This window comes from Osmia bicornis, unplaced genomic scaffold (assembly GCF_907164935.1).
Source record: "Osmia bicornis bicornis unplaced genomic scaffold, iOsmBic2.1, whole genome shotgun sequence".
Taxonomy (NCBI): Eukaryota; Metazoa; Arthropoda; class Insecta; order Hymenoptera; family Megachilidae; genus Osmia; species Osmia bicornis.
In genome coordinates this window covers 958,605-983,697 of record NW_025791458.1, presented here as the reverse complement: position 1 = coordinate 983,697, position 25,093 = coordinate 958,605, and the positions used below count along the sequence as shown (strand labels likewise).

The following is a 25,093-nucleotide window of genomic DNA, read 5'->3' as shown; positions in this document are numbered from 1 at the left end:
AAGAAGGATGATACAGTTAGTTGCCTTCAAGCCACACTGGAGAAGATGTTACGGTAACTTGGATGCCTCGTGTGAAATTATCAAGAGATTCGAGTTGAGTGACAATCACCTGGTAAAGATACTTGTTGTATGTAATATGTTGAATCTTATTATGTTTCGTCTGTGATATTGCATCGATATGTGTTATAACAGTTTTCAAAAAATAATTTTATAAAATATCATAATTTTAGTGAATTATATTGATTAGTGGTGTTTTTAACTGTAAATCTAATTCCATAAGATAGTCACTCATATCCTCATACGTCTGATAAAAAGTCCATTTTAATAAAACTAAATTAAAATTTAATTAAAAATAAAAAAATTTTTTAATCGAAAATGAATAGTATTGATAATAATAATACCCAAATATATCTATTCTATTACACGACGTTTGGACAAATGTATCATTTAATAAAGTATAACATTATCTTATTATAAACAACACTGTTTGTTGTGAAAAATAAACGATTTTAAGAAATTATCAACTCAATTATAATACATAGTGTTGCCAAATATGTATGTAGTTTTTCTCTCTATCTTAATTTACAAATTTAAATTATTTAAAACTGATATAATAAACAAAGAAAGCTTCAGAAATTTTGTAGAAAAATAATAGTTAAAATGTTCATTAAATTTCATTGTAAAATGACTGTTTTGTTTCTTGTCAAGAAAATTAAAAATTATTTTATAAGTAAAATGTAATTTAAAAAAAAATAAAATTATGCTAAAACTTATGAGTGACTGTGCTAATAACAGGTATGACACAGCAAGTTTCAATTTTATTTCAAATATTAAATGATATCTGGTATCAGATATTACTTCCTACATATTAGATCAGATCTAGTAAAGCAGACAATAAATGAATTATTACTAACACGTCAACAGCGATAACAACCATTTTTAGTACAGTACGCTATAATTATTTAGAATTTAGATTACAATCGATTTATTTTCCAGATTAAACTGTTCACCTAGTATGTACCTTATGAGACAAATACATGGTATTAATGTTACGTAGTATAACCGATCGATTAAGCTATCGATACGTCACCCATGGGGAAGATGCCCACCCCACTATCATGTCATAGTACGAATCACGCAGGCGTAAGATTCCCCTTCGCTGCCGGGAGCACCGAGCGAGGTGTCTGCCGATTCGCAGGACCTTCACTTGTCGTCTAGGCTTCAATGCGATCAGACGCACCTCTAATTGACCAGCAGCTACGTAAAACTCGTGCTCTGGCATCGCTTCCGAGACGGCTCCTGTTCTACATGTGCAACCTGCGGCTATTTCATGCGTCTACCAAACTCATTGTCAGTACGAATCCGCGAGACTAATGAAGCTGCTAAAGCGAGACATGAGACAAAGGGAGGCCAGTCGGTGCATTGTTTCTAGTTAAAGCTATTTATTAAATCAAAGAACTCGACAGCAGGTATCCGTTAAAGGGTATAGCCGGATAAGATGGCCAAAAGTGCCCCCAAACCAAATTCGACTTGCTATAAATCATTCGATAGGTGATCAAAAAAAACCAGTCTGTGCCAAGTTTCAACCCTTTATCTCATCTGGGAAGGTAGTTACAGGTAAAAATGTGATCGCGAGGTTTTTGGCCAATTTCTCCTATTTAATGACATTCAAAAATTCTGACAAAAATCAGAGACATTTCTATTTGTGAGGCACATATTGCAGAATTTTTTCAGATTTTTAGATTGAAAACTGAAGCCGTGGAAAACAAAAAACGTCAAAAAATCCTGAAAAATGGCGATTTTGTATTGAAGGAGACGAGGTCCTACGATCATATTTTTTTTATAAGTGTGTATTATTAATACTATCATCCTCAATTTTTTTCAGATTTTTGGCAGAGGTGCGCCATAGTTAAAAAAATTAAAAACCGATTTTTTCACTGTCTTTTGCGTGTTAGAGTTACTTATTCGGCGAATTTTCGTCTGTTATTTATCAAATACATGGTATATACACTGTTCAATGTTTTTTCATGCAGTGGAATAGAATAGGAATTAAACTAAATGAACCTAATTGATACAAGTACGTTATGTCCGTTATATTTCAAAAGATTAAAGGTATTCTCAACGGTGTCGGTGGTCCAGCGGTAAAGCGTCTGACTGCTAAACCGATGGAAGCTTCTTTTCGTTGGTTCGAGTCCACTCACAAGGAGACCTCACATCAGTTTAGGTCATCGATTTTGATATAACTTTTTCTGGTGACTCTTGATGAAAACTAAGTTGACCCGTGTTTGACCGTTTTCGTCAATACTCAATATTTAAAGAGATATTTAATATTTTAATTCTTTGATATCCTTAAGTATGAAATTGGTAAAACGGTTATGCACAGCTGCGTTAGGGAAATGGGTAAAGTAGTCGGGGCTCGTTGAACTACGCCGTCGTGAGTTCAAATCCTTTGGAGCTATTTCACTTTTTTTCTACATTTTTTAGTTTCTGCTTGTTTTGTTCTGTTTTTTTGTTTTTTGTTTTTAATTTATTATAATTTTGTCATATGTATTATTTACAATTTATGTTGTGGTACACATCGTAAAACTTCAGTCAAAGTTTGTAACTTTAATTTCCGATAGATCGGTTTTTTGAATGTTAATCAAGTATGTTTTCCGGATAGTGTAAGAAAAGCAAAGTGCTCTTGCAATGCATCAGCTTTTATTAAATGTTCATATTGTCGAAAACACTTATGTTTTTCGTATTTCTACGATATGTATCATCCCATAAATTGTAAATAATACATATTACAAAATTATAATAAATTAAAAACAAAAAACAAGAAAACAGAACAAAAAACGCAGAAACTAAAAAATGTAGAAATAAAATGAATTAGCCCCAAAGGATTTGAACTCACGACAGCGTAGTTCAACGAGCCTACTACCTTACCCGTTTCCCTAACGCATCTGTGGATAACCGTTTTACCAATTTCATACTTAAGGATATCAAAGAATTAAAATATTAAATATCTCTTTAAATATTGAGTATTGACGAAAACGGTCAAACACGGGTCAACTTAGTTTTCATCAAGAGTCACCAGAAAAAGTTATATCAAAATCGATGACCTAAACTGATGTGAGGTCTCCTTGTGAGTGGACTCGAACCAACGAAAAGAAGCTTCCATCGGTTTAGCAGTCAGACGCTTTACCGCTGGACCACCGACACCGTTGAGAATACCTTTAATCTTTTGAAATATAACGGACATAACGTACTTGTATCAATTAGGTTTATTTAGTTTAATTCCTATTCTATTCCACTGCATGAAAAAACATCGAACAGTGTATATACCATGTATTTGATAAATAACAGACGAAAATTCGCCGAATAAGTAACTCTAACACGCAAAAAACAGTGAAAAAATCGGTTTTTAATTTTTTTAACACTATGGCGCACCTCTGCCAAAAATCTGAAAAAAATTGAGGATGATAGTATTAATAATACACACTTATAAAAAAAATATGATCGTAGGACCTCGTATCCTTCAATACAAAATCGCCATTTTTCAGGATTTTTTGACGTTTTTTGTTTTCCACGGCTTCAGTTTTCAATCTAAAAATCTGAAAAAATTCTGCAATATGTGCCTCACAAATAGAAATGTCTCTGACTTTTATCAGAATTTTCGAATGTCATTAAATAGGAGAAATTGGCCAAAAACCTCGCGATCACATTTTTATCTGTAACTACCTTCCCAGATAAGATACAGGGTTGAAACTTGGCACAGACTGGTTTTTTTGATCACCTATCGAATGATTTATAGCAAGTCGAATTTGGTTTGGGGGCACTTTTGACCACCTTATCCGGCTATACCCTTTCCGTTAAATTTTAAAGGTGAGCGTAATAGCACACGTGTATCACATACCGCGTTTCAACGTAAATTCCTGTTAGTAAACGGTCATCTACTCCCAAGGACGGCGAGTTGCGCGAGATCTATTTATAACGGGCACTTCTTATGTTATCCGATGCGCGATGGTTACACGCGTATGACGGTAAACTCGCGATTTCTAGTATCTAAATAAATTATTTTCTTAATAATTTCCCACTAACCATCTGAGTGTCTCAGTTTCTTTCTTCCCTTTCATAAAATTAATTGCAACCGCCTCTTGTGTAAAGAGTATGGTTACAGTAGAATATTCTTCAATTTCTTTTAGTTATTGCATAATATTGAATTTGAAAAGTTGTTCACTGATGACATCAAGGCATTCAATGTATCAAAGATATTAACAAATAATTTTAAAATTATAATAGAAAGATATAAAAAATCAAAAATTAATACATATTTTTTTAATAATATATTTTTCTAACTATTAATATCAAAAGACATTAAAAGTTAAAAATTAATCACTTGTATAATATCTTTAATTGCAATTTGCAATAGGATATTTCTTAATATTAAAATTTAATTTTAATACGTTTGCAATGCTTCAGTTTGTTATTTTTAACCGACTTCGAAAAGGAGGAGGTTACTCAATTCGATCAGTATGTATTTCTTTAAATCTACGATGCTGCCAATAATAATTTGATAGGTAATTCTAAGAGTCGCGGATGTTTTGTTTATGGAACGGCGATAGAGAGTTCGATCGCCGATTCTCGAAGGAACGCGCGTGTGGCCGATGACCCGAAGTCATGGTGCTGCATGGCACGTGTCAAAAGATAAGGTTGATCTAGAAGGATCTGGCCACGGAGTGGGGAAGATCTTGCATCTTCTGGTAGGAGGATCATGAGGAACGGCATGGCACTTATCCCAGAACCTTGATCGAGCAAACATCTTAATTTAATTCTTGACATATATAATTCGATTTTGGTTATTTCACCGTTTTGGGTAATTGCGAGTGGTTCCTATGGGGTAATTCCGCACGGTCGTAATTACCCCATATTTCTGCATAAATTTTATTGGTTCAGATGCTACCTAAATATTGTCGAAACAATAACTAAATATACTAACTAGAACTTCAAACTAGCAAGAGAAGATGTGAAAGCTAAGAAACTTATATTGGGACAAGTTTCCATACAATATTCAGTTCCAAAAACTACTATCTTCGATCAAATAAAAAGAGAAAGATACAAGAATCGAAAAAAAAGATCGGCTTTCCTGTTTTTAACTCTACCTAAACAAAAAACCGAATTAGTACAATTTGCTTGTCGTGTATTCCACTACTGTGGTTGTTTCTGTCCGAAACAGTGTTTAAAACCATTGATGATTGTGCGGATAAAACAATAGAAAGTGATTCTACTGATTACCCGTTTTTCATTCTTTTTTAATACATACTATTATAGTACTTGTAGTAAGTCGTTTACAAGTTGAACAAACTTTAAAGTCGATTTTCTTGAAAACGCCCGGTTATAGTACGATTTTCGGCTCACCCTGTTTATTAAATAGTTGCAAAACATTCTATGGCATTACCATAACAACTTGGAGAAAAATTACTTAGGAATTTACTGTACAAATGAAGAAAGTGCAAGCAAAGGATTTGTTAAGGCTTCAAATGATGCAACTCGTAATTATCACAAGTCGTTAGGTTTTGTCTCAAGATCTGTTCGCAATTACTTCAGAGGGGTTGGCGTAAATCCGAATGGAAACGGTTCTGTTTGTTATTCATATTTTCACTTTATTATTGTTATTTTTTAAGAAAATATAATTCAACTCAAAGATTACTAACCAATGTTTGAAATACAACAAAACTGGTTTTCATAACAATGAAATTTCATTACTTTTTATTTAATCCCCCTTAAGGGGGGCGTTTCATTTTTTCGGTGGAAAAAAAACGTGTTTTTTGGGAATTTATTTCAGCAAAACTACGCAGTATTTTAATTTCATCTTTGGTGCATCTTTTGACTATATATTTGTGTACTTAAATATATTTTTATTATTAAAAATATTGCATTGTGTTGCTTGTAAACTTGGATGCCGCGTGGGATACCTCTTTTGCTGGCGTGCTCGATATCAGCTCTTACGATTATCTGATATCAATAAATCCAATGGTATTTTGTTCTGTATACATGTAGTTATCGTTTGAACTAGAAGTAAGAAAAAAAAATTGTTTTTGACAAAATGGCAGCTTGTCAAACTTGGATGATCGATTTTACTCTTAAAATTGGTAACTGTTCTTGCGATAAAAAGAAATATATCCAACTTATCACTTTTTCTCTAGTTCAGACGATAAAGGGATGTTTTCTGAGCATACAGTTAAAATTTCAAGTCAATCGATTGAATAGTTTTTTAGAAATCATGACCGCCAGTTGTAAAAAACCTGTTTCGAGAAAAACGCGTTTAAAGTTGCTGCCAAGTCGGTTTACGGTCTATAACTTTCACAATTTAATTAGTTTTGAATTTAAACATTGTAGAGATATTCTCAAGACTTCAAACTACAAGATTACGTAAAAAAAAAAAAATCGATTCTTTTCACCGAAAAAATGAAACGCCCCCCTTAAGTGTTCGCAATTATCCCATATTTCCTTACACTTGTGATTAAATCGGGCTTCTTCAAACAAAATAACGTTCCGGCTTCCTGCCCTTCCCCATAGGTATCCTTAGCGAGAATGATAGTGTATGAAAGAAGTCCCATATACGAAGTGTTAAATTTCAAACTGAACAACTGCAATTTTGCGACTTATATCCCCCCTGGGGGACGGGAAGAGTTTGATGGGGGTACGGTGAATGAATTTTATGAATGAAATTATTATTAGTTTGTTTATGTAGGTACTAAAAAAGGAAAAAATAAATATATTTTGTTATTAAAGTATACGCAACTTTTTTTTTACGAGGGGTATTCAGTGTTACGAAAATTATAGAAGGGGTACACAGATGTCGAAAGTTTGAAAAAAAAAATTTCCATACTCGCCGGGGGTACATTTACCTATATAAACATGCGATTTTCTCTGGATATTAATGGATTTTTTATAATACTTGTTCTTGATAACTGTAGTTATTATGCAAAATTTATGGAAATTACATTATAGAAAGTGTAAAAACTCTCCTGTTTTCATAATAATTTTCTTAATAAACGTGCCTGCTAGAGCACGGCCTCTATCAAAATCTAATTGATAGAGCCCGATTACGTTATACGTGATTCAAGAATCACGGACGCACGATTGCGTAATTTGTTGATACGTTATGACGTTAATTATGATACCGTCATGACTTGCAATAGAATCATACGATACGCGATGATTGCCCGCAGCGCGTTCTGTTTTATATTGGATCCACCAACTCCACGATAAACAATCCGTCTCGTAGCGGACTCGAAGGAAGACTAAATGATATGGACTGATCGCCCGAGAACCCCCGCACGAGAGGGGTGGTGTTCAAAAAAATGTTCTTTCTCTCTTTACTCGTCGTGAAAGGCGATGAGAAACCGTTAGGTAATTTACGACATGCACGTGTTTATGTTGAGACCGATCTGAGTGCAAACTAACAGACAAAGGCCCTGCCTTGACTCGTACATTTTTCGAGGCATAGGGCTGTTCACGGTGATCTACGCGCCGAGCCACTTGAGGGCATAAAATTTCTTCGGTCACAACAAAAGTAAACGTTTGCGACCGAACAATAATCAAACTTCCTTTAACCAAAAATTAACAATTGTACTTTAGTTTCCAATTTAAAAATATTTAACTGTCGACTATAATTTAATTGTTTAATTGTTAATGGGGTAAATAAAAATATCGGAACCCTGATTACAAATGACCCATGCAGCGTTCAACGTATTAATTGAATGTGATATTAAACACATTTCAAATTTCCAATATTATAATTGAGATGCATTAATTGCTTCAAGTATTGACTGATCAGTAAATGGTAAAAAATAATTAATTTAAACGTCTAAAAATAATCTTGCTCGTGTCTTGACCATTTGTAAAATAATTATACTATTCATATTCCGTCTGTTTGTTGGCGCGAAGAACACATGTTGCGATAACGTACTACGCTACAGTGTATGGAAAGATAAAATACTAATAATCTTATGTAAGATAAAAATAGACTTAAAATGATTTATTTACCAAGGTTTGCAAATTATAGACAATTTTAGAGACTGTAATTTGTACGGTTAAGGAAATTGGATTATTGTTAGGTTTCTTTTGTTTTGCTTATTATAATGGCAGGTAAATAAAGCACGCAGTATCTTACTTTTAATGAACACTTTTATTATACGAGATTAGTTTCTTTTATGATTAATATAATTATTGATCTAAACGGATTTCAACCTTTATCAGCGAACAGAATAAAAACGGTATTAAGCGTGAAACGTAAAAGCGGGAATGGCCGGATGCCAGACCGCAGCGCCGTCATACGCAAGCTAAGAGCGCTAACGTATCTTTTTTTTTTTCAAATTTTATTCTATCCAACAATTATAAAAGTCAAATTTAATAAAATATTTTTTAACAAAAAAAAATCCGACTTCGAAATGCACTAAAAAGTGTAAAATAATTTCTATTTTATTTATACCAATATTCCATAGCTATTAATATTATCTACTTAATCGTTAACTAGGGTACCAAATACATTTCAAAGTTTTCGGAGGCGGCGCAAAATTAAAAACTGTTCCTCCAGTAGCTAGATCCTAACTCGGGCGTCGGCAAGCTATGATAAATGACCCATTTGATAATTTCAAGTAAACAATATTCAACGGGAATCAACATACCCATTGCGCATTAACTATACTGCAGTTCACGAGTGACCGCACTTAACTCGCGCAGCTAGTGACCTAGTGAGGTCTAGGGAGATTTTTAATAGCGCATGTGATTCCCCTTTACAGCTTGTTTCTTATTTTGCGTTCACATAATTTTTTTTTGCGAAAAAGAATTGGAATTTCATTGTATCGTGAAACTTTACAATATCATCACCGGTTATCAGTTATCGTACGTCATATGTTTCTGCCCACCATTTATATGATCGCAAAGTATAATAAGAAACAATCTGTAGAGGGGAATAACACACGTTATTAAAAATCTCTCTAGACCTAGTGAGCTGCGCGAGTTAAGTATGGTCTCTCGTGAACTGCAGTATAGTGCATGTACATCAGGAGTGCTGCCAATTTCTGATACAATCGTTACAATTACAAATGTTTTCAGCCGGACCTATAATTTTTCTCTTACGACTTATTAATTACCAAGTTTGCCATACCGCAATCAAATCGTTATTGGCAGCATCGTTTGTTCGGGTATTTTTAATTTTGCGGAACTTAATCTCTTGTCGCCTGTCATAATGTGAAAATGGAAATTCTAAGCATTCTAAACAACAAATAAAAATGATTGAAATGGAATAATTAATAAACGTTTGAATTGTAGGCTACGTTAATGATGAAAAATTTGAAGAACAATTTAAATGAAACTTTCGCATTCGTTCCTAAATTAACCTGCTACGCTGAAAGCAGATTAATTGTCACTGGGAAACGAGGAAACGCGTTCGGTAGAACAGCTGTTCTCATGATCGGGCCAGTGAACTCCCCTCATTTATTGCACTTAGGTATGAATAATAGGCGAGGCGTTTCCTCGTCGAATGTTTAGAATCGACACAGTGACCTAGCGGGAATTATTTGCTGTCAGCGTAGCAGGTTCATTTAGAAACGAATGGGTATGTTTCATTTAAATTGTTTTCAAATTTTTCACCATTAACGTAGCCTCAAATTCAAACGTTTATTAATTATTCCATTTCAATCATTTTTATTTGTTGTTTAGAATGCTTAGAATTTCCATTTTTACATTATGATAGGCGACAAGAGATTAGGTTCCGTATTCATTTTAAACGACTAAAGATGTTCTACCAGTTCAGTTTTTTTATTGTGCTATGCCAACGGGGTGCCAAGCCGTTCGTTCGCGACCTACGTCAGGCCCGGTTTTCGTACCAGTCAGTGCAGTCCCTGGGACTGCGCGCTATACGCGCTCGAATTGGTCGGTGTTTTTTGTTATTAACTCGAAAACCAAGTTTTAACCAACATTTTGGCAAAGGAAAAAGTTGTTTAGAACCACCATAGCAATCATCCCTCTTCGGCTGTCGAGGTAGTTGCGTGACACTCTGTATATCCTACTAAATATGAAAGGTTTCACCGCGAACGATACATTCCGTGCAGAGTAACATGAAGGTATAGATTTTTTGCTATAACAGTAGTTATTAACAAATTCCATAAATTTTTGCAACTGGGATCATCGCGGATATACCTCCTACTAAATATGAAAGGTTTCATCGCTATTGGTACATTCCCTGCAGCATAAACGCCGGAAGATATAAATGAGGTATTTTGCGATAAAAGTCGTTAGGAATGAAAAAATACAAAAATTTCATTGCGGGACCAATCGAGGGATATACTCTACATGATGCAAAATTTTCGATCCGATTGGTCCATCCGTCTCGCGGTAATCGGTGAACAATATAAATCAAGCGTTACATTCTTTGCAATAAAATCGTTAGCCATGAAAAAATGCAAAATGCCTTTCGGATGGGACCAAGTGGGAGATATACTCTACATGATGCAAAATTTTCGATCCGATTGGTCCATCCGTCTCGCGGTAATCGGTGAACATACATAAAAAAAAAAAGAAAATATACACATCGAATTGAGTATCCTCCTCCTTTTCGAAGTCGGATAAAAATAAACTAATTTCACTCATTGTCATAATTAGAATCTTTTTTCTAGCGTGGGGAAGGATCTTTAGCAAATTAAAATTTATTGAATTTTGAAACTTTGAAATTCTAAAATTTTGGAGAAGTAAAGGGGTTGTCCACTATTTAATTGGATGAAAGCTGGGACAAAAGTAACATTGTAGATAGCTCAAAATTTATTATAGCTATTATTACAAATTTTGGATATACAAATAGATAAGCAATTAATATATCTGGTAGTATTAATATATCATTAAATAACATTTTACATCCTAGAGTAACTTTTTCTTTGCGTTTTAAAATTGTAATATGAATATTCCTTACGTAAGTAAGTGCTTATCCTTTCTTTCAATTTTTGATTTGACTCTTCTGAATGTAATACTGGTCGTTACTTGACACTTTTAAGCGTTTCATTAGTGAAAATTTCCAAAAGCATGGTCGTGGACGATTGTGACGTCGGTAATCGGGGTTGGTTGTAACGTTTCTAGTAACCAAGAAGATGAAGAATATTATTTTTTGTTGTTTATATGAAATCCTACAATATCAGCAAACAATATGAAAAACAGGTGCAATGTATTGAATATAAAGATTGGGCACGTGAAGCCAAAACGTTTCTCACATTTTCTGCAATTGTAATATCGATTAATTTACTACAAATTTTAGCTTTCTTCATTTACTATTTTAATTTAGATCAATAAATATTTTAGTTTTGCAAAGATAAATTACGATTCCATGCAGTGTTACAACCGATCACCTATCAAGAATAGTTGCAACCCTTTCCCTGGTCTTCATTTTTTAATAAAAATTTGGATATTACATGTTATAAACCGAAACTGCTGTAACTCAGTAATGTCAAATAACTATGTAAGATTTTGCTATAAACATTTTTGTTGTAAGTGTGACAGTTTTTGCGTAATCGTAGTTCAATATCAAATTGTTACTTTTATCTTCGCTTCGATCTCTGCTGATGTGAAGTATGTGCGGAAATTGAATGAGGAGATTCAGAAAACTGTTTATAAACATTCAGGAAATAATCGTATGCGATACGTAGAAACCAGTAAATCATTATAATGATAACAAGGTCAAAGAATTGTCTTATTAATTTTTGCATATTACATAGTTCGTATTGCATATTAAATGATTAATTACAAAACATTATAAGGCTGCTTCCTACGTTATTTTTACAATTACGATCACTTTTTATACAGTATAAATATTTAACTTTTAAAGGAACAAAAACAATCGCAGAAAAATTGCAATCAATCAATTGCAGTTGATCAATTGGTTTTTATACAGATTCTATGAATCTTTTACTAAAGCTATGTTTCATATAAAAAATGAATATAAAGCAAGTCATTTTTCTTGTATATCATATATGCTAATATGATGTATATTTCAGTCAATTAGAAAAGTGTTTCAATAAGTGTATTAGTGGATTCTGTTTGCTTTTTACTCGAATAACGAGTTGCACTAATTATTATAAGTACAACTCGTTATTCGTGTAAAAAATAACTAACACACTTATTAATACACTTTTGCATTATCTTTTTACTATATTTTTTAATCTGAGCTAATTGTACAATTATTTAATTATAGTTGCACTTATAATTAGGTTGAAAGTTTGAGACTATTGTTTTCTAATTTAAAATAAAGAATTTTGCATATTTATGTTAAAAATATACTTATATTTTTAAATGTACATAGTTAGAATTGAAATTTCAAGCTTCTAATGAAACCAGACGTCTATTTCCTCTGTAATGCGTTGTTAGCACAACGATTTTATATAATTCATCTATGAAATTACAGTTACGTATACTTCCACAATTACCAGTGGTAAACACAAGAGGATATGATAATACTGATTGAAAGTCAATATGTGATCAATACGTATAAAAAATAGAATAAAGTTATCACATTTGAATAATGCAATGCTAATTTAATAGGTTTTAGATACTAAGTGGATACTAAATACTGATCCTTAATAATAATTCTCTTTTTTTATAGAAAACAGAAGATAAAAACGCTCATTATTTATAAGATCTTAAAAATAGTTTAATTATTCTTTTTAAAAATACAAATTAGAAAAGTAAAAAAATAATTCAAATTATTAAAGTTATGTCGCTAAACCAAGCAAAGCAAGTGATTCCCTAAGATGGATCCTTGGCTCAACTTGTAAAAATTGCAAGTTTTCGTAAAAACAAATATAGAAAACATATCAAGAAAACATTCTAACATGCAAAATTGTATGGTTGAGAAGAATGTTTCCATATTATAATATGTATTTCCTACATTCAGTTTATAATTATAATTAGAAAAATTTAGTACTAATTTGACAGTTAGAAAATAATAACAAAATCACAGTTATGAAAAAATAATCAAAAGATTAACTACAAATAAGAAATAATAGAGACATTAAAAGAAAATAAATAAAAAAATTAGCAAATCAATTTTCATTGTGAAGTTTAACATTTTTCATTAACAATTTTGAAAGATAAATTCAAATTTATGCAGTTTGTGTAATTAATTTATATTATCATTAAGAATTATGAACTTTATACATATTTATGTAGTTATAAATTCTTTGAAACTTTATTACCCATTATGTACAAAGAATACAATAAATTCATCCATTACAAAGAATCCGAATATAACAGGGAATTCCAATATTTATGTTAAACAGTGTAAATTGTTTTCCAGGAGTTCGTTACCATTTAACAAGCAGCCATTGAACATCAACGAAAATGCTGGGCTACTTCGAAATTTTGTGCGGCATCGCCGCATTACTTTTTGCCTTTTATTATTATTCCACTGCCAATTTTAATTACTGGAAGGACCGGGGAGTAGTTGGACCGAAGCCTTTGCCATTTTTTGGTAATACCAAGGACCTTATGTTCCCAATCGTTTCAGTGCCAGAATTCAGCAGAGATATTTATCTGAAATATAAAGGCGAACGAATGGTTGGATTATTCATGCAAAGATCTCCTGTTATCTTTCTGAAGGATCCAGAATTAATTAAAGACGTTCTTATCAAAGATTTCTCGAAATTTTCGGATCGCGGATTCAAGGTCTATGAAAAGGTATGAAAAATCGTATTATTAAGTCACAGAATAAAATAATCTGAAAACAAAAATTTTATAATACATTTTGCATATTTTCTACAACATAGCAATTTAAATTGAACAGTTTTGTTTATTTTTATTCTAAAATAAACGTTTATGTTTCTGTCGTCACACGCTACATAATCGTAGGATTTCTGTTAATTACGGGGATCAAGTTCCCTGGTCTACTGTTATTATATGATTAAATTAAATTTATTCCTAACTTTTATTTTATAAACGTATTTTTAGCAACTTTAAATAAAAGAGTTGCGAAAAAGAACTTTGACTGGTTTTAACACAATTCTGATCTATTGTAGATTTTTCGTCATTATTAGCTGTTCGAAAAAGCTCAAGTCGTTTAGTTCAATTTTAAAAAACTTATTCTGTTTCAAAAGATGTGTCAATACTTTTTGAATCCATTGTATGTGCCTCGATGCGTCTCTTTCACTTTCTTCGTTACGCGACCTTAATTAGCATGTGTAACTGCTTTAACGCGTTCGCGCCACGCAGCAAATGTTAGGGACATGCTGTGTGTCACTATATCCTAATTCCTGCGAGAAACGTCGAAGCATAGTCGACGGGTGGTCACACTCTATGTCGACAATGCTTCGATGGTGACAGCGAACGCGTTAACCAGTAGCTCGCTAGAACCGAAAATGCCTATGAAATGGGGTGTGTTTCTTCCTTTTTGACCAATTAGATTCGCGGCCTTCTTATGGGTCTTCTTGTCATCAGTGGACAGTACAGTTTCCGACCCAACCCGTCCCGACTCAACCCGACTCATTTAGTTGTCTGAACACTCTTACGATTAGTTAGTGCTGTGCATGTCTTAGAATTGAAATTTCAAACTTCTAATGAAACCAGACGTTTATTTCCACTGTAATGCGTTGTTAGCACAACGATTTTATATAATTCATCTATGAAATTACAGTTACGTATGCTTCCACAATTACCAGTGGTAAATTGTGCACGTTTTTATTAAGTTTGATATTATATGATGACATCCGAGTGAAAAGAACTAACGACTGGTTAATATTTTTACTGCGATTTGGTATATGCAGCGTGTCATCATATGATGTCATCCGTTTGAAAAGTTTGACATTTTATGGTGGCATCTGTATTGAAAATGTTAAATTAATATCAAGCTATGCGAGAATAAGAAGATTGCCTAAAAATATAAAAATAAGTAACGAATAACTAATTTTGCTGAATTTTAACAATAATAATGTTGTTACTGTCCCATATAAAATGGATGATTTCCAATTGAAATATGCCATACAGAAAGGATTAAAAATTTTAGTATAATGTGTCAAAGTATATTTAATGTAATTTTTTTTTTACAGACCGAGCCATTATCACAACATCTTTTCAACCTGGAAACAAAAAGATGGAGACCGTTGCGTTCGAAACTTTCTCCAATGTTTACATCCGGAAAATTGAGAGACATGTTCGGTCTTATCCTCGAATGTTCAGAGCACTTTAAACAGTATTTAGATAAAGTAGTTGCGAAAGGAGAGCCTATAGATATCCCAGATCTAACTGGAAAATTCACAACCGATGTGATTGGTTCTTGCGCTTTTGGGATTGATACGAATTCATTGGCAGATGAGGAGAGTGAATTTCGTAAAGTAGGCAAACAAATCTTCACTCCAACTTTCGGAAATGTACTTAGATTGAAGACTAGCATATATCTGCCAAAATTGTACGAACTATTGGGTTACATTGTACCAGATAAAAAGTTTGCTCCTTTCTTCACGAAAGTGGTTATTGACACTATGATGTATAGAAAAGAACATAATATACATAGACCTGATTTTATCAATATGCTTATGGAGCTGAAGGATCATCCTCAAAAAGTCGATGATATCAGTAAGTTTAATATTTATATTACTAGAATTAGAAGTACTTTTCATATTAATATATTACCGTATTACTTTAAATTTAAGCCGCAGTAGGATTTTAAAATTGGAAAATTGGAAAGAAATTTAATTATTCTTAAATATAAATATAATAAGTTACCTAATTTATTGAGAATCATTTTCAGATATACATACATACTATCATTCTCTACATTTTCACTTTCAAAATATGAATTCTCATCTTCACTATTGCATTAGAGCACATCCAGGGCTGCAAAATTCAAAGATCATTAGAAAGTGGAAAATTGGCAAAAATAAGATGTTAAAATATTCACTTTGAATTTTACGTTTAATTTTACGTTTTAAAAATTTTAATGAAAAGTGCGGCTTAAATTCGAAGTAAAATGTTGGTAGAGGAGAGACCTACAGATGGGCGACACCTTGAGATTGAGAGAAGTTTATTGAAACGAGAAATACAAAAAGCGTAAACAGAACATGGTCGAAAAGAATGAAAGTAGCCTTTGGACGCAGAGCGCCAACCTTAGAAAAGGGTCGGCTCAGCCAAGGCAGTGCTGCCCCCCCTTTCGGGTACGAGCCGCGGATCGCCATTGGCTGTCGATCCTCTACATAAAACAATATTATCTGTTATTTTTCTAGTATACCAATATTACATCTAGTAATATATTAGAAGAACAGTATTCTAGGGGGATTCTATAATACTCTATATGTACAATATCACAGCCGACTCTAGTACTAGCCGTGCTGAAGTAAAAATGGCAACACCGCGGGAGTCCGGTCTGAATATATCAACATCTAACCCTACTCTATCTGCCTCCCGGACTCCCAGACTCCCAGCCAATCAACGTCGTCGGACTCTCGGCTACTCTCTGGACTTCACATAACCTCTTTGGTTTCGTTCCAATAATTTCGCTTGTTTCAAGGTTTTTATTCACTTATATACACGTTTATCAATTCTTAAATGTTTCAATTTGATCCAAAGATGGTCTCATTTTGCTTCATACCTAAATTTTCTTGAAACCACTGTAAATATTTCAAATATCATGCTTCACAACACCAAACTACTTCGAGAGTACACAAAATTTATATCACATTTATAACAATTTTATACTACCACATCACTTCTACTTGCCATAGTTGCAACGTTTATGTATTGTTTATACATAATTAATACAAAATAGCGTATATTACTACAGCTTTTAATTAAAAAAGACGGTAATTACAATTCCGAGCACAGGACTCTGTTTTTGAAAATAGGACTCCCGATTGTCACGTGAGCGGTGTTGCCACGTTGTTCAGCATGGCTAGTACTAGAGTCGGCTGTGACAATATCAATCATAGTGTCCGTTCGTCTAGTGAAAAAGCCCTGACTTTGGAATCCAAGTTTAACCGCAGCAAATATCATAAATCTAATTATTTAATAAAAGCGTTAAAATAATTAATATAATCATCTGATAAAAGCTTTCGAATATTCAATAATTTAGAATTTCAATAATTTATTTGAAATTACAAAATACACTAGACGAACGGACACTATGATTGATATTGTACCAAAAGTGTAATCGTCTTTTTTGTTACCTTTTTGGTGGTGTCCGTGTATCGGTGTTTCAAAGAACTCTCGAAACGCAGAGACCTACCGCAATTAATTCTCAAGGGATGAGTTTGAGCTTTGTGAATTATCAAATGCGGAAAATGGGACGTTAGCAAGAATTCAAGGCGTATTTAGAGAAATAAAATGTATCACAATATTTATTCAGTACGTTGCGTTGGAAGGAGCATGAACGCAGCAGTTATTCGAAATTAATCTGATATTGACAATAAGTTTCCAGAAATAGAATGAAGGAATTCGACTCATAGAAAAAGTAGATATTTCGTACAGGCAGTCGTTAGAGATCGAAAAACCGCGGGTAAATAGCTGATGGTATCGCGATGTAGTCCGGCGCGTGATATTTGTCATCGGCGTTGATCAAAAACGAACTGAGTTTCTGGTTTGTAAATCAGTTTATTCTTATAACAATACAATCTTAGAAAATACGTATAAGCAAGTCTAAAGTTACGAGGAGAACTGACTGGTGTCCCCTTTGAGCGCCCTTTTTATAGGACAAATTTCCTCGGTAAAAGTATGGAGGTGGGGATGGTGGTCCAGCCGTGAGAAAAAGGAAATGGGACGTTGTGAGGATTTTCTTAATGAGGGCTTGATGACGGAAACATAAATATCGAAAGGGCCTCGTAGGGAAAATAGGGAAAAAGATCTTGATAGCTAAGGATTTGGGAAACAAAGGCCCGGATATATAAATATCGAACAAGGGCCTTGCAGGGAAGATTGGGGAAAAGGTCCTGATAGTTTAAGATTTGGGAAAGAAAGGTCCGGATACATAAATGTCGAAAAAGGGTTCTACAGGATGGACGGACTGGACACTTTGGAATGGTCGGTTGGTGCAGATGTCGATGAGGATGAGTCGACATCTTAGAAAAACAAAGTTATAGGTCGCATACAAGATAGAATATAACAACGACGGTGTTCGAATTACAGATTAAACGAATCACAAGATACGCACGTAAACGGGGTCCCTTTTATTTTCACTCGCTCGTGTTTCTCATTGTCGGCATTTGTGAAAATAATTCGTGGATACGAAGTCCGGCAAATTATTTACAATCCTCCAAATGATACTTAAGATAGTGTAAAAATATAATCCAGGAGGCAATCATTCTCAGGAATATTTCCACATCTTTAGCATGTAATTCGTAAGGGCGCTGACTAGATCGGTGAAAAATTGTTGAGTAAGTGAAACGGAGGAGAGACCTGTGTGAGGGACTATATCCCACTAACAGATTTCACCGTTGTCAAATACCGACAATTGTGACAAACATCTTTACCAAAGTGACTCTGTCCCACCGACTATCGAGAATTCGCTCAATTTACTAAAATCGCGTAGCAATGCCGTGAATCTGCTTGATACAACGACTCCTTTGTTTGAGGCGCGTACAATATCCGCGAACGTAAGCGGTTTTAATTAACGAACGCAAGTCAGTTTTGACTCAAGATTATTGCAACGTTTTCGCGAAACGATCCAGTTTATTCTCGACCTATGTACATTAGGGTGGCCCTTATTTTACGACTTCCAATTTTTCAAAAGTGCCCTTGACCTGATTTTACTCCCCAATGCACCATTTAATAGCTTATAAAAAAAAACCGTTATACACCAAGTTTCAATCCTGCATCTCAACTGGGCGGGTAGTTACAGGGTAAAATCGAAAACACGGTTTTTGCCATATTTTCCCTATTTATTAATATTCAGAAAATTCGAAAAAATTCTAGAATATTCTAGACATGTTTCTTCATGATTGTGAATTTTCTCAGATTTTTCGGTTGTAAATCCTAGTTGTAAAGAGTCGAAAAATTGAGGTTTCGGGTAGAAGCTTTCGGAACACTAGATTGTTACTTGATGACTGATGTCCTGAATTCTGTTGTATCAAACTGAAAAAAGAAACCGATATTTTCGACATATTTTGTGCGATAACATGAGAAATACTCTCAATTTTTACATACTTACAATAAGTATGTAAAGGAAATGTAAAAATTGAAAGCATTTCTCATGTTATCGCACGAAGTATGTTTAAAATATCGTTTTTTTTTCGGTTTGATGCACCATAATGAAAAATCTGAAAAAAATTGAGGACACCAGTCATGTTAATATCTAATTACTGTAAAAGTAAAAATCTAGTGTTTCGAAAGCTTCTACCCGAAATCTCAATTTTCCGACTTATTTTTGCGTTTTAAATTTTTCACGCCTAGAATTTACAACCGAAAAATCTGAAAAAATACACAACCAAAAAGAAACATGTCTAAAATATTCTAGAAAGTTTTCAGATTTTTTAAATACTAACAAGCCAAAGTGAACTACAGCGAGATTCGCTCTAGAGCCAACCCTTTTTCAGCTATTTCCGGTCAAACCGTAAGTAGCAAAAAAAAAGAAGTTTTCGCCCATTTGTTGAGATTTTAACCCACTAAACACAATGGCGCAAGAATTTTTTTCCATAACTCTTACCGTTTGGCCTGTGCAAAAGTGACAAAAAGTCTAAATGCTATAGCCCCCTTCTCAAAAACAATCGACAAAATTTCAATCGGAGAAACAATAAATATTTTTTCTATATCATACACAAATTTCAGAACTGTCTTCAATCGAGTGCCGATTGATAAAGTCGTAATGCTCGTCAATCGATTTTAAAATTTTGAATTAAAATATTTTATCATTTTATTATTGGTATCTAAGAGTAACAATGAATAACAATGAAAGTAAAATAATAATAGCAAGAAAATATCGAACATTATTGGTATAAAAATTGGATACACATTGCAACCCCACCATTAGTGTTTATTACGCGTAGCTACGGCACTGACCAGCTGTGGAGAGCGAGCGAGCTATGGCCGTCTGGCGGCAAACCTGCGTACACGCGTCACCGCCAGATATTTTTTCGATTTACTCGAATACTGGTTCAACACTTATCACATATAGTTTTTTCTTCGGAAATGTCTACAGAATTCGGTACTGTATAGAGAATTCGCGCTAGATAAAGAACTTTTCTTAAAAATACAGAAGTAATACGTAGGAAATGCGTGTGTCGGCTGTTTTTTAAACTTTCATCGACATTTGCATCTGTTCAGGATTACGTAATATAATAATTATATATATTAATATATTCGGGAAACTCTCCTCTATTCTAGTGTTTTTAGTTTCCGCGTAATAGTTTATTTTCCCCCCAAAGCACATGTTTTTCCAAAAACTCGTGTTTTTCGAAAACTGAGGGTGATAGAGCAATTCGATTTTCGGATTCGTGTTCAGGACGAGAAGCTCTACAACGATCACTCAATGGCTATTGGAAAACAGAAATAATGTTTAAATTTGTTGGTCAGTGTAATTCGCAAGTCTTCTTTTATTCTCGACTAGCGATTGCCCGCGACTTCGTTCGCATTGCATGCGTATAAATAAACGTAAGTTTGTTTAATTTTGTGATTGATCGCCTCTCTCTTCGATTTTCACAATTAAAATCAGTATAATATATATATATGTAAATGCGTGAACTGCATAAACCGACTATAAAAAAGTTGCCTCATTAGCGCCTGATTTTTACAGTTTTTCTAAACGCGAGAACTCTGAATATTTCTAGAATAAAAAGAAGTCTAAATTATTACTCTATAAATTCTGAATCTGCCAATGAAAGTCTCGTCAAAATCGGTTCAGTCGTTTCGGAGATTAGCCCGTTTAAACCGACAGACAAAAATTTTGCAAAAACGTGATTGGGTTTCAGCAAGGTGCGAAAAACCATATATGTACTAAAAAAAAAACCATTATTTTGAAATCATAGACAGACACTTCAATTTTATTTATATGTATAGATGTATAAATTAATTCTCTCAATTAATATTAATGAGTATGTTGATAAATAATAATTTAATTGTTTTTTCTTGTTCAGAATTAACAGATTACCTTATAACTGCTCAGGCTTTCGTATTTTTTGCGGCTGGTTTTGAAACTTCTTCGACCACAATGAGCAACGCTCTCTATGAATTAGCTCAGAACCATGATATTCAGGACAGACTACGTAAGGAAATTGAAGAGCATTTTAAAAATAGTGATGGAAATTTGAAATATGAACATATAAAGGAAATGGAGTATTTGGATAAAGTATTCAAAGGTGCGATTGAAATTATGTTAAATGTATTCAATTTTTCACTGTGAATGCAAATCTTCTTTTATCCTTTAACTATTCATTAGCAAGCATGGTAGATTTCCGTACAGAAAATGGCGATTATAAACTTTTTTTCCTATATTGTCATTTTCTAGGAAAATCTACAAAATTGTACTGGTCCATATTACTACAACCACCTCTATAATTGCAATTAATGATAAATAAGGAATGAAATTTTGAATAATTTGTTGATATAGAGACATTAAGAAAGTATCCACCAGGTGCACTTCTACCAAGAACAGCAACTTCAGATTACACTTTTGATGGTACTAAGGCTTCAATATCGAAGGGTATGTTAGTATGGATACCAATATTTGCTATACATCGAGATCCTGAGATCTATCCAAATCCTGAGGTCTTTGATCCTGAAAGGTTTAACGAGGATGCTGTTGATGCTCGACATCCTATGAGTTATTTGCCTTTTGGTGATGGACCAAGAAATTGTATTGGTATGTTACTTAAAAATATTCATTCTTTAACAATCGGAAAAGGTTGCAATATATTTAAAAATAATCTTGCCATCTATCGATCCAAAATTCATAATTTTATTGCTTATAAAATGTCATTACCTATATATACAGTATTTAAAAATAGGTTTAATTTTTAAACGGGTTGTAGTATTCACTGAGGAGAGCACAAAATCTCTAATTTTCATTAGTTCATTATTCTTGAATAACTTTGTGCTGTTTGTAATTCTTATTCAAAAATTGTTTGTTATTTTTTCGATTAATAAGTATTATTCATGATCTATATTTCGATATTCATAAATATACCTAACTCTGAATTGAATTAGTATCTAGTTATATTATCTACAGTAGTTCAGTTAATTATTTTATTATAATAACAACGGGAAAACTTCCCAAGTGCTACACTTGTTGATGAAACTATAATATGTTGGTGGCTGACGGCTAATTGTTTAAGAAATATTTACAATTAAAGTTAGTTATTACTCACATTCTAACGTATAACACGAACTCACATATGTACATACACATGAATAGCTAGTTTCGTTGTTACCATACGACTGTAAATCCAAAGGTCGTTCGGTTCAAATCCCGGTTCCCTTTTTTCTTATTTTTTAAGTATTTGCTCCTTGTTTCTAATTAACTAATTAATTACATAAATTAAAATTTAAGATTAATCTAATTAATTATTTTCGAAATAATTCCTTTATCTAATAATTTATTATTAAAGCTGTACCATAGTTATTCTCTATACCATATCTATCTTTTCTAACTATAATACATAATTTGTGTCATGAATGCGCTAAATGCACTTAGGTGCTACCTCCAATAATTTATACTTTCTCTATTAATTATTTCAACAACTGTACAACATTTTGTTAATATATTTTATTATATTATTTTCAGGTGCCCGGTTTGCAGTTTATCAAACCAAACTTGGATTAATCACAATTATCCGCAATTATAAAGTTGATATCTGCGAGAAAACTATAATTCCATATCACTTTGCCCCGGGTGCATTTATACTTACACCGAAAGAAGGAATATATCTGAAAATAACAAAATTAACAAGTTAGTGTTAATTTGACTTTTCTCAAAAATGTAATGCTTAACAGTATTCAGTTGAATAACATATATATTTAAATTGTTTATTCGTCTGCTCCGTAACATATGTAACGTAACCAGTGCCGGAGCGAGGCAGGTTCAGCGAGTTCACCGGAACCAGGCCTCGCGTTTTGAAAGGCCCCGCGGTCTACAAAAACTCGCGGTTGAAACTAATAAAAAATTATCTTCAGTTATCAATATGCCACGACCGATTTACATCTCTGGCTATTCTTTCAATAGAAAGCGAAGTAGCAAACTCAATCAAATTTGATGACGCAATCAAATATTTTGCGGCGAAAAAAAACGAGAAAAATTATATAATATTCATTTCACAAAAAATATATGTAACATCCTTTCCACTTTTAATAAATAATTCCATATTGTGAAATTTAAGTATAGGATTTGAATGTGTATTCTGGCTCCACAAAGTTTTTGTACCAGGCCCCGCAAAAGGTCACGCCGGCTCTGAAGATATCTTTCAAAATGTTTGTGCACTATTTGTTATCACTAGTGTAACATCCCACAAGATGAGGAATAGCAACAACAAAAATTTAAAAAATTATTATTTATGGAAACACTTTTTCTTCTTTTGTTTTGTTATATATAATTAATTTTGTAACAATTCGTTCATTTATTTTTGTATTGTTCTGATCTACGCTGATAATTATATTCATATTTAATAAGCTAAAAAGATTCTTGTATTTATTAATAGTTATATTTAAGGGGGTAGGCCCAGTACGTGACGTCACCGATTCGGGACGTCGGTATTACAGTAGTTTTTTCGTTGGGCCTGGTGGAGCCACTTGCGTGTTTTGTTACGAACTTGAAAGGTTTAATTCTCAGCTAGCGTGCGCGCAACACGATCTAGGAAGGCAACAGCGCCTCAAGTATTTTTACAAACACATTCAAACGCTCATCTCGCCAGAGGCATCGCCACGATACGCCTGAAGAACGAAAGCGAAACATTGGCGCGCGTTTAGAGTGAGAGTACGGTGATCATGCTATCTTTCTTTCAACCCAAATGATAGAATTATCACGCTCCGATAAATTCTGACTGACCAAACGCGTGGATTTTACATAGCACACCGTAGCACTCCTCGCTGCTGAAAAATATATGCCTGCTCCGAAGGAACGGGCAATCTGAGAATTATTTTTAGAAGAAGTTATTAACTTTTTTAAATAAATGTTTTTTAATTAATAAAAGTATACAGGATACGTCATGGTGTGATAATGTATATTTTTCTGTGATTTCATTTTCTTCGTGAATGCAACGATGCACTCAAAAAATGCAAATCCACTTTTTATTTAAATGGATTGCATTTTTTTTTTACTTGTGTCAACTCCTTGAAATATTCTGCATAAAAAAGTACTACGGTACTATTAGAACTAATAAATGGAGGGACCTCGCGTCTATACAGTAAAAGTTGAATATGTGCAACAATTCATATATTCAGCCGAGGTGTCGAATCTCGGATTACAGTAAAACCTGGATAAATGCAACCAACATTGGGACCCAGTGGTTGCATTTATCCAAGCGAGGTGTCGATTCTGGGTATTTAATGTTGCATTTATCCAAGCGAGGTGTCGATTCTGGGCATTTAATGTTTCATTTATCCAAGCGAGGTGTCGATTCTGCGTCTATACACATGTTTTCTATTCAGCCGACATGCCGATTCTGTGTCCGTACACATCTTTTGTATTGGTGTCAATTCTATGTTGTTTATTCTATTACTATTGTTTATAAATATAATTCAAACTATATCGTGTTTGGTGTCATTTTAATCAGAAAAATCTCACAAATGCGTTAGTAAAAGTTTCATTAAGAAAAAGTTAAAAATAAAAATGTTTTATCGTTCAATTAGTATTAGTCACACCGATATTACGGTCGGATCATATTACACGGTTTCCTCGTCGAGCGGCTCGGTTCGCCTAGGGGGATCCCCCCAAGTGGAGGGGATAGCGATGTTGCACTTATCCAAGCATTCTTTCGTTGCATTTATCCAGGTTTTACTGTATATGCGATGGCCAGCCAAGCGTGAACGTAGAAAGGGACAGACAGTGGAGGAGAGAGCGAGAGGTCCAATGATCAAAGGAAAGAGCCGAAACATATCGGTGTGACTAATACTAATTGAATCAAAAAACTTTTTTATTTTTGACTTTTTTTTA

At 33.5% G+C, this 25,093-nt stretch overlaps 1 protein-coding gene across 5 annotated transcripts; it reads left to right on the top strand.

The window, feature by feature from the left end:
- Positions 1-23,546, top strand: LOC114881515 (cytochrome P450 6a2-like). 5 transcript variants are annotated; one of them, XM_046290007.1, is made up of 6 exons: positions 5-93; positions 13,331-13,710; positions 15,075-15,600; positions 21,084-21,305; positions 21,557-21,808; positions 22,730-23,546. In XM_046290007.1, exons 2-6 carry the CDS (start codon positions 13,375-13,377, stop codon positions 22,897-22,899), a joined length of 1,506 nt encoding a protein of 501 aa, XP_046145963.1. In that variant the 5' UTR covers positions 5-93; positions 13,331-13,374; the 3' UTR covers positions 22,900-23,546. The 5 variants fall into 5 exon arrangements, with proteins under 5 accessions (XP_046145965.1, XP_046145964.1, XP_046145963.1 ...); XM_046290006.1 differs by having other exon boundaries at positions 24-112; XM_046290005.1 differs by having other exon boundaries at positions 39-127.
- The last annotated feature ends 1,547 nt before the right edge of the window (positions 23,547-25,093 follow it).